This window comes from Catharus ustulatus, chromosome 13 (genome assembly GCF_009819885.2).
Source record: "Catharus ustulatus isolate bCatUst1 chromosome 13, bCatUst1.pri.v2, whole genome shotgun sequence".
NCBI classification, from domain to species: domain Eukaryota; kingdom Metazoa; phylum Chordata; class Aves; order Passeriformes; family Turdidae; genus Catharus; species Catharus ustulatus.
The window spans coordinates 10,729,147-10,742,064 of NC_046233.1; the positions used below are offsets into that span (position 1 = coordinate 10,729,147).

General features: G+C 45.6%; 1 protein-coding gene across 1 annotated transcript; it reads left to right on the plus strand.

Annotated features, from left to right (window-relative positions):
• The first annotated feature begins 1,403 nt into the window (after nucleotides 1–1,403).
• ZXDC (ZXD family zinc finger C) lies at nucleotides 1,404–12,902 on the plus strand. Its single transcript, XM_033071571.1, has 10 exons — nucleotides 1,404–2,427; nucleotides 2,933–3,085; nucleotides 3,968–4,046; nucleotides 4,171–4,301; nucleotides 4,900–5,070; nucleotides 5,560–6,245; nucleotides 6,963–7,047; nucleotides 8,815–8,987; nucleotides 9,780–9,881; nucleotides 10,707–12,902. Exons 1-10 carry the CDS (start codon nucleotides 1,404–1,406, stop codon nucleotides 10,791–10,793), a joined length of 2,691 nt encoding a protein of 896 aa, XP_032927462.1. The 3' UTR covers nucleotides 10,794–12,902.
• The last annotated feature ends 16 nt before the right edge of the window (nucleotides 12,903–12,918 follow it).

Genomic DNA, 12,918 nt, shown 5'->3' on the forward strand with positions numbered 1-12,918 from the left:
TTAAGCAACAACCTCAGGTGCAGACCTATCTTTTCCTGGGAACATGAAGAAAGGTACTTAAAGACCTCCACAGGGAAACTGGGATGGCTGGGGCCACCAAGGACAGGGAAGACTTAGGCCCATAGAGCTCTGGGTGTACCCACAGCTCCAGCTTTCCTGGAGCTGAGTGTGCTGGCCAGAGCTCACATCCTGGCTGCAGAGAATGCTCTGAAAGGGGGAATAATCTGAGCAGGAGAAGGATCACAGCACCATCTGCTGGGACTGCTCGCCAGTCCCATGGCAGCGGGGACCAGTAAATTTCCATAGCAAATACAGGATCATTTTACCTTTTCCCTAAAGTGTTGGAGAGCCCATAAGGCAGCTGAACTTTCTCCCAGAGAAAGCTTTGCCCAATAATAAATTTAAAAAAAAAAGAAAAGAAAAGAAAAAGGCAGCATTAGCTGAATTTGTAGGATTTTGTAGGATTTTTTTCTTTTTGGTGCTGGTCTACCTTGGGTGATGCTTGACAGTGGCTTTGCACTGCCCAGGGTTCTCCCATAGTGCTGTTTCCATGTTTCCACTCATGGTACACAGGGTGTTTTGCTAAAGTATTTCCCTCTCTCAGCTCTCTGAGCGTGGCTGCACCCTTAGCAATGTTCCTGCACAGCACATCCAGGGACACCATCCTCCCCCTGCGCTTGTGATGCCACATCTGGGGTCCTGGGTCCAGTTCTGGCTCCTCAGTATGAGAAACACACAGAGCTGGAGAGGGTTCAGTGGAGGGCCACGAAGGGGATTTGGGGTCTGGAACATCTCTCTAATGAGGAGAGACTGGGGGAGCTGCACTCGTTTGTTCTAGAGAAGAGAGAGGGGATGCCATGAGTGCATGTAAACATCTCAAAGTTAGTCAAGAGGATGGTGCCAGAGTCTGCTCAGCGGTGACCAGCAACAAGACGAGGAGCAATGGCCATAAACTAAACCGTGAGCGTTTCACCTCGCCATGAGGAAGAAATTCGGTACATTGAGGGGGCTGCCCAAGGAGGGCGTGGAGTCTCTCTGGAGCCATTCAGACCCCATCTGGACATGCTCCTGTGTCACCTGCCCAGTGTCACCCTGCCTTGGCGGGGTGTCGGATTGCGCTATCTCCAGAGGTCACTTCCAACCTTATTCTTTTGGGACTCTTTCTGGTCATTAACAGGGACATGAGCATCATCCCCAAGACTTGAGGTGACTCCAGCGGTGCCACGATTAATGTCGCACGAGCCGCTCCCCGCTCCGTCCCGTCCGCCGCTCCACTCTCCGGGTTTCCCCGGCGCCGCGCGCACCGCGCCCGCTCCGTGTTCCGCGCTCCGCGTTTCCGCTGCGGCCCGCGCCGGCCCCGCCCCGCGGCTCCGGTTTCAGGCGCTGCTACAGGGACCCCCAAGATGGAAACGCAGGGGCTGCCGGCCGCGGAGGCGGCCCGGGCCCGGCCCGCCGCGCAACATGGCGGCCCCGCCGCGCCGCCGCCGCCCGGCTGGGACCCGCCGCCCGCCGCCGCCGCCCCCTCCCCCGCCGGCAGCACCATCGCGCCGGGCCTCTACGTGAGCTTCCCGGTGCTGCTGCTGGAGGAGAAGCCGGAGCCCAGCGCCAGCCCGGCGCCCAGCGCGCCGCCGGCGGGGCCCGCGCCCGACAGCGACGGGCTTCTGCTCGTTTTCAACGTGGTGCGCGGTGCGGCCGAGCCCGGCGCGGGCGGCGGCGAAGCGGGGCGAGCCCAGCCCGGCCCGCCGCCCGCCGAGCCGCCGGAGGAGGCCCCCGGCTCGGCCCCGCCGCCGCCTCCCCCGCCGCCGGCACCGCTGCCCCCCGCGGGCGGCGATGGCGGCGGGGCGGAGGACGGCGCCTTCTCGGGGACCATCACCATCAACAACCAGAGCCTGCTGGTGCGCATCGAGAACGGCGTCCTGACGCTGGGGCCCGGCGCCGAGCAGCCCGCGGGCACCGCGGCCCCCGCCGCCGCCAGCCCCGCCGAGCCGCCGGCCGGGCCGCGCCCGCGCTCGCCGCCGGCCTTCCCGTGCCCGGAGCCGCGCTGCGGAGAGGCCTTTCCCCGCAAGCAGCAGCTGCGGCTGCACCGGCTCTCGGCGCACGGCGGCGGCGAGGACGGGCGGGGCGCGGCGGCGCGGCCCTTCGGCTGCCCCGTGCCGGGCTGCGCCTGGTCCTTCGCCACGGCCTACAAGCTGCGGCGGCACCTGCACTCGCACGACAAGCTGCGGCCGTTCGCCTGCGCCGCGCCGGGCTGCGCCAAGCGCTTCACCACCGTGTACAACCTGCGGGCGCACAGCCGCGCCCACGAGCAGGAGGCGGCGCACAAGTGCGAGGCGTGCGGGCAGCGCTTCCCCAGCGCCGCCCGCCTCGCCGCCCACCGCCGCCGCAGCCACCTGGAGCCCGAGCGGCCCTACCGCTGCGACTTCCCCGGTAAGGCGCCTCCGGGGCTGGGCTCCCTTCCTCCCCTTCCAGCAGCTGGGATCTCTGCCCTGAGGCCGTGCCACGCTCGGCTCGCTTCTTCTGCCCCTTCTCCTTCTCGCTTCTCCTTCCCCTCCGTGGTACCCCAGAGTGACAAGGAAGGTTCTCCTCCAGGCCACCTCAGTTACCAAGAGGAAAAGTTTGGGATCTGGAGGATGCTCTGCCTTTCCTCCTGCAACTTTGTTCTAGTGCAGTGAAACACCGCAAGACACGGTGCCAGCGTTCATTGGGGGCGCCTTAACCCAGGCTATGTGATTGCCCACCTGGGCAAAACAATTATAATTCCTGGGAATAATGTTTAGGATTTCACAGTTTGTTTTTCTTCCTTTTCCCCCCTCTATAATATCCTAAAAAACCATCATGAAAGTACCTCGCTAAAAGCTGTGAGGAAGATAAAAGTGTAGTTTTTGTGACTGAGTTTTGTCAAGCAGATGTGCTGTTTCCCTTTTCTCCCCAGGCTGTGAGCGAACGTTTATCACAGTGAGCGCATTATTCTCCCACAATCGAGCCCATTTCAGAGAGCAAGAGCAGTTTTCCTGCTCATTCCCTGGCTGTAACAAACAGTATGACAAAGCCTGCCGACTGAAAATCCACATGAGGAGTCACACAGGTATTCACAGGGATGACTTGTACACGGGGAGGTACATGGAACATAGTATGTGAAAAGTGGACTTCATTGTGCTGGAGAAACTGAAAGTCAGGAAGGGTGACATGAATTATTTGGAGTCAGTGAAAGCATTTGATTCTTGGCCTTCTGGGGTTAGGAATCCACTGAATCAAGTTGTTATATGCAAAGTAGTTAAGGACATGCAAAGCTGTGGCTTTCATCATTGTACATTCTGTCCAGAAAACACAACCCTAGCTCTATTCCCAAGTTCATAGATGTTTAAAGCATCACGTAAATTTTACTCTTGATACAAACAAGCAGCTAAAAGCTCTCAGATCATGTGGAATGTATGTACCAACCAGCAAGAAGATAAATTTCAACTCTGGCAAGCACGCCTGACTTGCAAGAGCCACTGCAAAGCTGAAATGCAGCCTTGTCATGTTACTGGTGTGTCCTCTACTGTCCTCTCTTTTCCTGGTTTCAGGGTTTTACAGTTTTGAGATGTTTTGAAGTGTCACTTGAAATTCATCAGTGTGATGGAAACTGATGTCACATACTTCACAGTCTTGTAATCAAAACACAGTGACAGATCATGAGAACAGGAAAAAACAGTTGAGTTGTGTTTCTGTTTTGAGTAATGCTGTTACTGGCTATTGAAGAACCTTCAGGATGAGGTGGATTGATAAATACCTGTGCTCTGATGCAATAGCATGGAGTTAAAGCCCAGATTGTAGGAGGGGGAAGGGATGACAGTACTCTGCAGTGCATTGCAGGAGAGGCTGGTTGTCTTGTCTTGAATTAATTCAACTTAAGCAGGTTTTAATATTTTCTAGTAGCAGTATGTGGTTATGTATTAGATTATTAATGTAGCATTTTTTATTCAAGGTGAAAGACCTTTTATCTGTGACTTTGAAGGCTGTGGCTGGTCTTTTACCAGTATGTCCAAGCTTCTGAGGCATAAAAGGTAAAGAAACTTTTTGTGATTATACTGTCCTAAGCCACTGGCTGTTTGCTTGTCTTTGTTTCTCTTCCAGTACCTAAGCAGTAGTGGATTTAATCATGCCAATGACAATTTCCTTCCCTTGTAGGAAACACGAAGATGACAGGAGATTCATGTGCCCAGTAGAAGGCTGTGGGAAGTCCTTCACAAGAGCAGAACACTTGAAAGGCCACAGTATAACTCACCTTGGTACAAAACCATTTGAGTGTCCAGTAGAAGGTATTGCTCCACTCTTTTATGTGTTTCCTGGTAACTGATGTGTATTTTTGTCTAAAGGTTTTGGGTGGTTGGTACAGGACTGGAACAATTTAGAGTGATTCTTCTAACAGGGTTTGAAGAGGTGAAATTAAACTGAAGACTGGAACAAGTGATCATTCCCAGAGTTAGGAGTGACAGAGCAAACTCTGTTTCATACTGTAGCTTGACCACTCTCACCACTTCAGTGGGACTCAAGAAACAAAGATTTTTGGGTATGATCTAGATTATTCAGCCTTTTAGAGTAAAGCAGCTCTACTTGATGATTGTTTCTCCTTTTTATAGTGTTTCCAGCAGTTGCCATGAAGAATTTCAGATGCCATAGTGTGAAAAAGTGGTGCTTTACACTGAATGACTTAAGAGTTTCACGTTGTCAGAAACAGGTTGTTAAACTGTCTTATCCTTTGACAGCTTTACTTTCTTGTGGTTCCTCTGAATGTATGCACAGGGGCTGCAGAATAGCAAGTAGAGGGTACTCTGATTTGTTAAGACATTAAATATTACTATTGAATTGAAACTTCATTAAATTTGAAACTTCAAAGCCTTATGTATCTTCTTGCAGGCTGTTGTGCAAAGTTTTCAGCACGAAGTAGTCTGTATATTCACTCCAAAAAACATCTTCAGGATGTGGACGCGTTAAAGACTCGGTGCCCTGTTTCCAACTGTAATAAACTGTTCACTTCCAAACACAGCATGAAGACACACATGGTCAAGCAGCATAACTTCAGCCCAGGTAAAGGGCTTGTCTCTGTCTATCAGAGGGTTCAGTGGGAAAATTAAGTGTTCTGTTAAGGAAAATGTGCAATTACTGATGTTGAAATCTGAGTTCCATAGATATGAATGACAGAATCTTCTCTGAGACTGAAGTTGGTTTCACCCTCCTCTAAAATTTTCAGTGGGATCTCTGTCAGAAAGTCATACTCTGAAATTATGAGAATTTGCAGCACTTTTCAAAGAGCAGAGCTTCATCCTTTTCACTCCTCTACAATCTGTACGTAGCCTGCACTGCCTTAGTGTTCTTTTTTGGCAAGTGCTTTTGTAACTCACACTTCTCAGTAAAGAAATTAACTTATTTCAGAGGGCTGCTTTTCCTGAAATCTTTCAGGGTAATTGGGAAGTGTTTTAGTAGCCTAAGAATATAGAACTTTATAGAATTTTAAGCTTCCTTTTCTTCCTGTTGTCTGTGGAAGCTGTGTCTTATAACCAAGCCCTTCTCTTCCAGATCTCCTAACCCAGCTGGAAGCAACCAGCTCCCTCACCCCCAGCAGTGAACTCACTAGTCCAGGGCAGAGTGATCTCAGCAACATCGACCTCGTATCCCTGTTTTCCAACGTGTCCAGCAACAATTCTGGGATTACAACAGACATGGCGCTGGTGAACTCCGGAATTGTCACGATCGATGTCGCATCGGTGGGCTCGACGCTCGGAGGGAGCCTGCCTGTCACTACCAATTCCCTAAGCCAGGCAGTTGATCCCTTGATCCTGGTGGCAAGCAGCGACATGCCCCAGAGCCTGGACAGCTCTCTCCTGCTGGGAACCAGTGCAACGGTTCTACAGCAAAGCACTTTAAATTTGGATGATGTACAGACTGTCAATGCTGAAGCCTTGGGTTCGCTGGCGTCGCTGTCAGTGAGGAATTCCAGTCAGGATGTGCACGGGTTGACATCCAGCAATAATTTAACAATAGACACGGCCACTTTGACTCCTTCCAGCAGCCTCGGCAGCACCAACGTGCCTGAGTTACTGACACCAATTAAAGCTGAACGGAATTTGCTTCCCATCTCAGATGTGGTTGGTCAGCAGGAGGGCAGCAAAGTAGTGACACAGTTTGTGTTCTCCAACCCTCCAGGGAGCTACAGTGCACAGAAGGAAATGGATCTTGGCGCAGTGACTGGCAGCTCATTTTTGGTATGTAGTAACTGCATTCACCCCTAGATGAGACAGCCTGACTTTGGGGATATCCCTGGCTGCTCACACCTTTTGTAGGGACACCTGTCAGATTTTGCAGATGATGCATTTTGGCTCTGTTTTGATGAAAGATGTAGAACGATGTGTTGAGTAGTGTGCTTTCACAGACAGGTAGGTTCAGTGTGCTGACAAGTTGTAAGAAATACTGAAATTCTGGTGGGGACAGTTCAGGAAGAACCTTTAAAAATAAGCAGACATCCGTCTGAAATGGAATTTACAAGAACACACAAGAATAAGTGTTACAAGTGTTACTTGTTTCATTCCAAGGAAAGATGTGAGTTGTAACAGTAACTGCAGCGTTTTCATCCCAGCCCTCTTTCCTCTGCTAAGTACTTTCCCCTTTCTGCTTTGCTGTGTTGTTGCAGACTTAACTTTTTGTTTACATTATAAACTAAATATTTACACTCTTAAAATCTGAGCACTTAATAATATGGAGCTAACTTCTTCTTGTGTTGAACTCCGGATGTTGAATAGATACAAGGAATTTATTGAAACAAATCAAAAGATCGTGGGAAACTAGAATTCAGTGTTTGCAGCATAGAAGATAACTGTGTCTGAGAATTCACTAGTCTGTGTTCATTGTCTTGTTTTGTTCTTAATTCTAAAAACCTTCCATCTCTGGGCTTTTTAAAATTATTTTTTTATTTTTGTGACTAGGAGAGTTGTGGGTCTGCAAGAACAGACTACAGAGCCATTCAGCTGGCCAAGAAAAAGAAACAAAAAGGGAATGGCAGCAACACAGGTGAGAAGCTGTTAATTCTGTTAAATTTACAAAATAAAAATATTTAGTAACTTGGGCAGTGCAGTGGGAGCAGGTTTCTGAGTAACATTCTTAAATGTCCTGTCCTGTTTATTGGTAGTTAAAATAATTATGCATGTGGTGTACCTTCTGTTTCTCAGGATGATCACATTCTGTGAAATATCAGATTCACAGGAAGTTTACAAAGAAAGCTGTGCCCTATGTTTCATGATTATTAGCAAGACACTAGCTGTCTTTTCAATTGCTTCTTATTAAAACAAAAAATGTTACTGTGCTTTCTGTTGTTTATGCTTTTGGTCTTATCTAGAGGGTTCTTTTACTCAGTACTGACAATGGAAATATCAGCTCGATTTTGCTTCTGTGTTTCACTTAGTAACAATGTTTATTTTTTATTGTCTAGATATACTCAAACCCCTCTCTTACACTTTAGCTTTGTAAGGAGTTCTTGTGCAGAGTGAGCTTAGGTCATGATTCCAGATGTGTCTTCTCAGTTTGACTCAAAGCCATTTGATGTAAATAATAACCATTCCTTTGTCAGATCAAACGTGGTCCATGGTTCCCTGGACTTGCATGAGCTCAGGTGTTTGAGTTGTGTCTGCCTTTGGGGCTGGGGTGGAATATCATCTGTTTGTGATCTATAAATATCCTAAATATAGAGTGAGTTTAGTGCTGCCTTGCTGTCTCTTAGAACTTCCTCTTGAAAATCAAGGAAATAGTTTTTGAGGAAAGTTGAGAGACTAGTTCTGGTGTTAAAACTGTTTTGTTTGTGTATTTGTAAAATGCATACATGCATACATTCTGTCTGGTTCAGCAGATCATCTCATGGAAGGATAAATGCTTTATGAACTGAAATGCCTTGTGTTATCAAACATGTGCATGTATCATCAAACATGTCTTTTGGACGTTAGTTTAAAAAATATGATTGCACTTTGCATGACTCCTAAGATGACCTCAGAAAATTCCTGTTTCTGTTCAAGACTCCCAATAGTCCAGTTCTCACCAGCTGTTGCCTTAATGGTATGCTGTGCTTCTCAAAGTGGTCTAGAGAGTCTTGTATTTCTGATTGGTTTAACTAGATTGAGTGAATACTATAGAGGGAGCTTCAGTGTTTAAATATAGGTTATCCAAGCCCTTCATTTATTACAGATTAAAAAAAAAAATCAAAAACCTGAACAGCTGACAGGACTGTATTCTTGTATTTGTTTTGATTAGGGTTTTGATTTTCAGCTTGTGATACAGCATGTGGTTCATCCTGCTTTAAACTGAAAGAAACTTAAGGTTGTGATAGTTGTACTTGTGTAGCCTGTTCTACCTAGCAGTCTGTGAAATCTTCCTGTAAATAATGCTTTTCACTATGCTTTATCTACAGTTTAGAAAAATCATGTGCATGACTTCTTAGGAAATGAGTCGCAAATTGAAAAGTAGAAAATGCAATCCTACTTCCTAATTCCTTTCTGTAACACCACAAATATGCTGATATTTCTGTGCTACCACAGGGGAGGGCCCTAAGCTTAGCAGTTTGTGATTTTTCAATGGTGTTCATGTAAAAGGGTGCTCAGTCAGCAGCTGGAGTTCACCAGCTGAGTGCTCTCTGGCCTTTCAGCAGTTGTCAGATGGTGCTTCATTATGTTGCACTGTTGTGGGTATTTGCTGCGTGGTATAAACAGCTGCAAAAAGTTGAAAAATACTAGCAGAAAACTCTGGCAAATTATTCCTCACCATCTAAATATTAAAGTTGCTTTCTTTTAGGGGCATCAGGCTCTGGTCAGAGGAAAAACAAGGGTGGTAAAGTAAGCCCTACCAACTTTTCTTCATCTGCGCCTGGCAGTCGACTGGCTGGTAACATAGTCCTGCCAAATGGAGGGCTGACAATAAGGGACCCTGCCACTGGAGCCCAGTATGTGCAAATTCAGCTTCTTCAGGTAAGAACTGAGGAGAAAAAAACCATACTCAGCTTCCCTGTTGTCCAGACTCGCATTTATGGACGAATTTGAGTGTTTGTGAACTCAGGTACTACTGCTCCTGGATGGGGTCTTGAGCTCTGCAGTAACCTTACATTATTCCACCTCTTATTTACAAAGTAAATGAGATGAACATGAAAACATTCCTGCAAAAAGAAGGTTCAGCGTAAATTGTTATTTCTCTTCTCTGTCGAAAGTAAAACTTAAAATTTAAAAAAAGCAAAACAAGCTAATAATTGGTGGGGACTGATTAGTGGAGCATGGCAGGTAATGCATTTTTTGCCAGGTGTATAATATCTGTATAATATTCAGAGCAAGGGTAAGTTCCTTCTCCTTTATTCCTAACAACTCTGGCATGGAGAGACCTATGGGCAGGGAGTTCTTCATGGGTCTATTTTTGGATGGGTGTATGTACAGGTTTGTAGCTTTCCTGTTAAATATCAGCTTCATGAAAACATGATGAAACTTGTTGCGTGTTTCTGAGTGTTAGTTTTGTTGGAAGAGGAACCATTCCTTCCTGTTCAGATCTTGCCAGTGTTCCAAGTTGATGAGGACATGCTAATAGGTTGTTCACTGAGCTAGGTTCAGATTTAAGTTGTAGCTAGCTTTCCACATCTTTGTGGGGCTAGGCCTTACTAGTACAGTGCAGTGGCTTTATGAGATATTTTAAGATTGTGAGACTGAGTGAAATTTGGCATATTGTGCTGAGATACCTGGGGGTTGTGTAATTTCATCATGTTTCTGCATTCACAGGATGATTCCCCAGGAGAGGGAGATCTTCCCTTTCAGCTGAGCTCTCAGTCTTCCTCATCACATTCTCAGCTTACAGTGGATTTACCTGTTCACATACTTCAGGTACAGCATGACAAGCCACTGGGTTTTATTGCCTTGCTTGAAGGTAAAGACAGTTTACTGTGAGCACTCTCATGTTCTGCCTGATGAAAATACCTTGTTTTCCATTGGGAGTTGAATTCCATTCACAAGGAATAGTAAGCAGAGATCTGCACAGCACAATTTCTCTTGTGTCTGTTACCAACCTTTGACACATCAGAAGTGGTGGTTTTTTTCCCTCTGTTACTGAGTAATGAATACCTAAATGTTACTCATTTTTTCTGAAATGCCCCACCCTTGATTTTCTGATCCCATCCTGCAGATACTAGGTGGGTCAAGAAAGAGGATCAGAATTGGAATGCTGCAGGAAGGGGTGGGAAGTGGGAAATAGACTCTTGAACCTAGAATTCAGAGTGGTGCCCTTATGGGAGTGTCAGTTATGTTTAAAAGCCTGGTTGGGGACCTCATTTTTGATAAACTCTGCAATGTAGCTATTCCTGCCAAGTGTGTTTCTGGATAGAAAAATAAACCTTTTTTTGTTGAGGAGGGGCACCTTCCTCAAAACCTAGAAGTACAAGAGGAGTGGGACTGTTGGCCATGGTAAAGAGTTAATGAAGGAAAAAGTGATTTTAAATCTATTCCATTAGTAATGGAAATAGACCTGAAGTGTTCCACAGAAAAACTGGCAACACTGTTTGGGTGGATCCCTGCAATGGAAAAACCTTGGGTTTCCTCTGAGCCATTCCAAGCATTTCTCTGGTGTTGGATGAATGTCAAGATAATGTTTCTGGTAAGCACTGAAACCATCTAGAGGTGAAAGTATTTCATGCTGTCTGTTTGCTTTAACAGGAGCCACACAATTCCACTGAAGATGATGCAGGTTCTGATAACTCTCAGTTCACTGGAAGCACAATAAATTTACAGGATCTGGAATGATGATTATTAAGAACAGTTACTTGAAAACAAATTGGGCAATCATGACAGAGTGAGATTACTGTGTGGGTCTTTTTCCAAGGAAAATACGAAAAGTAGGAGAACTGAAGTATGGTTGCACTCTTTGTGATTTCCTTCAGACAGTTGCAGCTGAAAGATTTTCTTTAAAAATGTAAATCCCACTTGATGTGCCTGTGTAAGATACCCTGTCTGCCTTGTGGTTGGGAGGCTGAGGCAGACTGCTGTACAGTGTTGTTTCAGGGAGAAGTACTTTATTACACTTCAAACTGAGGTAATATTTACTGTTTTCACAGGAAAGCAAGTATTCTACAGCTAACAAGTGTAAATTTATAATCCTGCCTACGACAGTTAAAACTTTCCTTCCATTGGTCTCGTGGAGCCAGTAGCATCAAGGAATTGAGAGCTAAATTTTGCAAGTGTTTACCACACACACAAGAAGAGATTGTTTCGGCCCCTGTGTTTGGCAGAAAACCAGAATAAAGTGTCACATGTAACAAAATTAATGTTCTATGCCATGAAAATGAGATGCTCTAAAATCTTTGTTTTAGAAAGCTAGATTCTAAATGTTAACTTAGCTGTGAATCAGTTTGTAGCTCATGTTGAGTTTCTCCCTTTCCTTGCTCCTGCATCCCAAATACTTTGCTGAATTCTTCCAGCAAAACTTGAAAAAGAAAACTGCAATAGAACTGTACTCACTGTAAGTGATTAGCTAAGAGTCCAACAGCATCTGAGAGAGGTTTGTTTTATCTTTGTGTTCCCTTTTTTTGGGAGGAATGTTGACCGTCATGTAAATTTAAGCACCTTGATTTTTATCTCATCTATAAACCGCTGCCAAGTTACCTGTGAATTGGTCACTACCTTTTTATTTAGGGTTGTTTGGTGTTTTTATTTGGTTAATTGAACACTGTTAACATGTGTTCTTTATTGCTATCTCAGTGTCACATGCACCTGGAGTTTCTGGCTGGTTTACAAAATATGCAGTTGTCAGAGTATTTTGTGAGGGGGAAACAGTTGTTGCCCAGGAAGATTTGCCCCTGAAAAACTGCAGTTTCTCTTGGGGGTGGGGGGAGAGGTTGTATGTACTCTACTTACCTGGATTGCAGACACCCAAATAAGTATAGGGTTGTATAGGGGAAAAAACCACCTTTGGTTACGTTTTAAGGTAGTAATTTAAATGTTTCCTATGGTGATGTTCTGAATGCCTGTAAAAGTATGTATAGGAGTTTGATAAAAGGCTGTTTGTACTTTTTTTTAAATTCTCAGTGAGGTGTATGTATGCACGTATGTGTATTTTCTTTTGTTTTACAAAATAAGATATGTCACAGAGGAGAACGTTGTGATCTTTTTAATCTTGCACATATTTATTTATTTTACAGTTATACTGATGTTAAATTCACATGAGGTCGTTCAGAAATGCTTTTACTTCCTGTGCCTTTTAAACTACGTATGTGTCCATATAAATGCTTTTTGATTGCAGACTTGGGGAGGAAAAAAGCATACAGGTTACAATGGACTTCAGCTCCTGATTTGTAGGCAGTATTATATCTCTGGTTGAACCAGCTTTATTTTTCTATCTTTAGCCTGACTGAGCATTGAGGTCTCTCTGTTCCTCTCACTCTGAGTTTACAGCTTACATCCAGGGAAAATCTGAACCCTCTCAGGCTGGGTTTTCAAACCAGTTGGTAGCTGAGGTCTACCTGTTTGGCTGTGACTGCAGCATGGAGTCCACTCCTGAGAGGTGGAAAGATTGAGGAGGAATTGTACTGAAGGGTCTTGCTCTAGTGGTCACTGTGCTCTCCCTGGAAGCTGAGCCACCTCGAGCTCCCAATGCCTGCATTATTCTGTTCTCAAGGACCATACCACTTTGTAATCCGTTAAAATGGCCAAGGAACACTCCATCTTTTTATGGGACTTGCAACCAAATCTTTCTACTTCTGAAAATGTACCTCACTCAGCTTTGTAAGTGAATGTAAAGTGCTAACCTCTTGAGGGTGGGAACTTGGATCACTTGGCTTGGGCTCCATTGCTGGCAATGGACACCTGAAGAACTGCTGGTGCAAAAGGGTTAATAAAGCTTTTTTTTTATGGTCAGTTTGTCACTGGGTAT

What these genes read in the sequence shown, in the direction of transcription:
- ZXDC (XM_033071571.1), top strand. Translation starts at nt 1,404, where the DNA reads ATGGAAACGCAGGGGCTGCCGGCCGCGGAGGCGGCCCGGGCCCGGCCC. An exon ending in CTACCGCTGCGACTTCCCCG is followed by an intron (nt 2,428 to 2,932) that starts GTAAGGCGCCTC and finishes TTTTCTCCCCAG; the next exon opens with GCTGTGAGCGAACGTTTATC. An exon ending in ATTTGAGTGTCCAGTAGAAG is followed by an intron (nt 4,302 to 4,899) that starts GTATTGCTCCAC and finishes ATCTTCTTGCAG; the next exon opens with GCTGTTGTGCAAAGTTTTCA.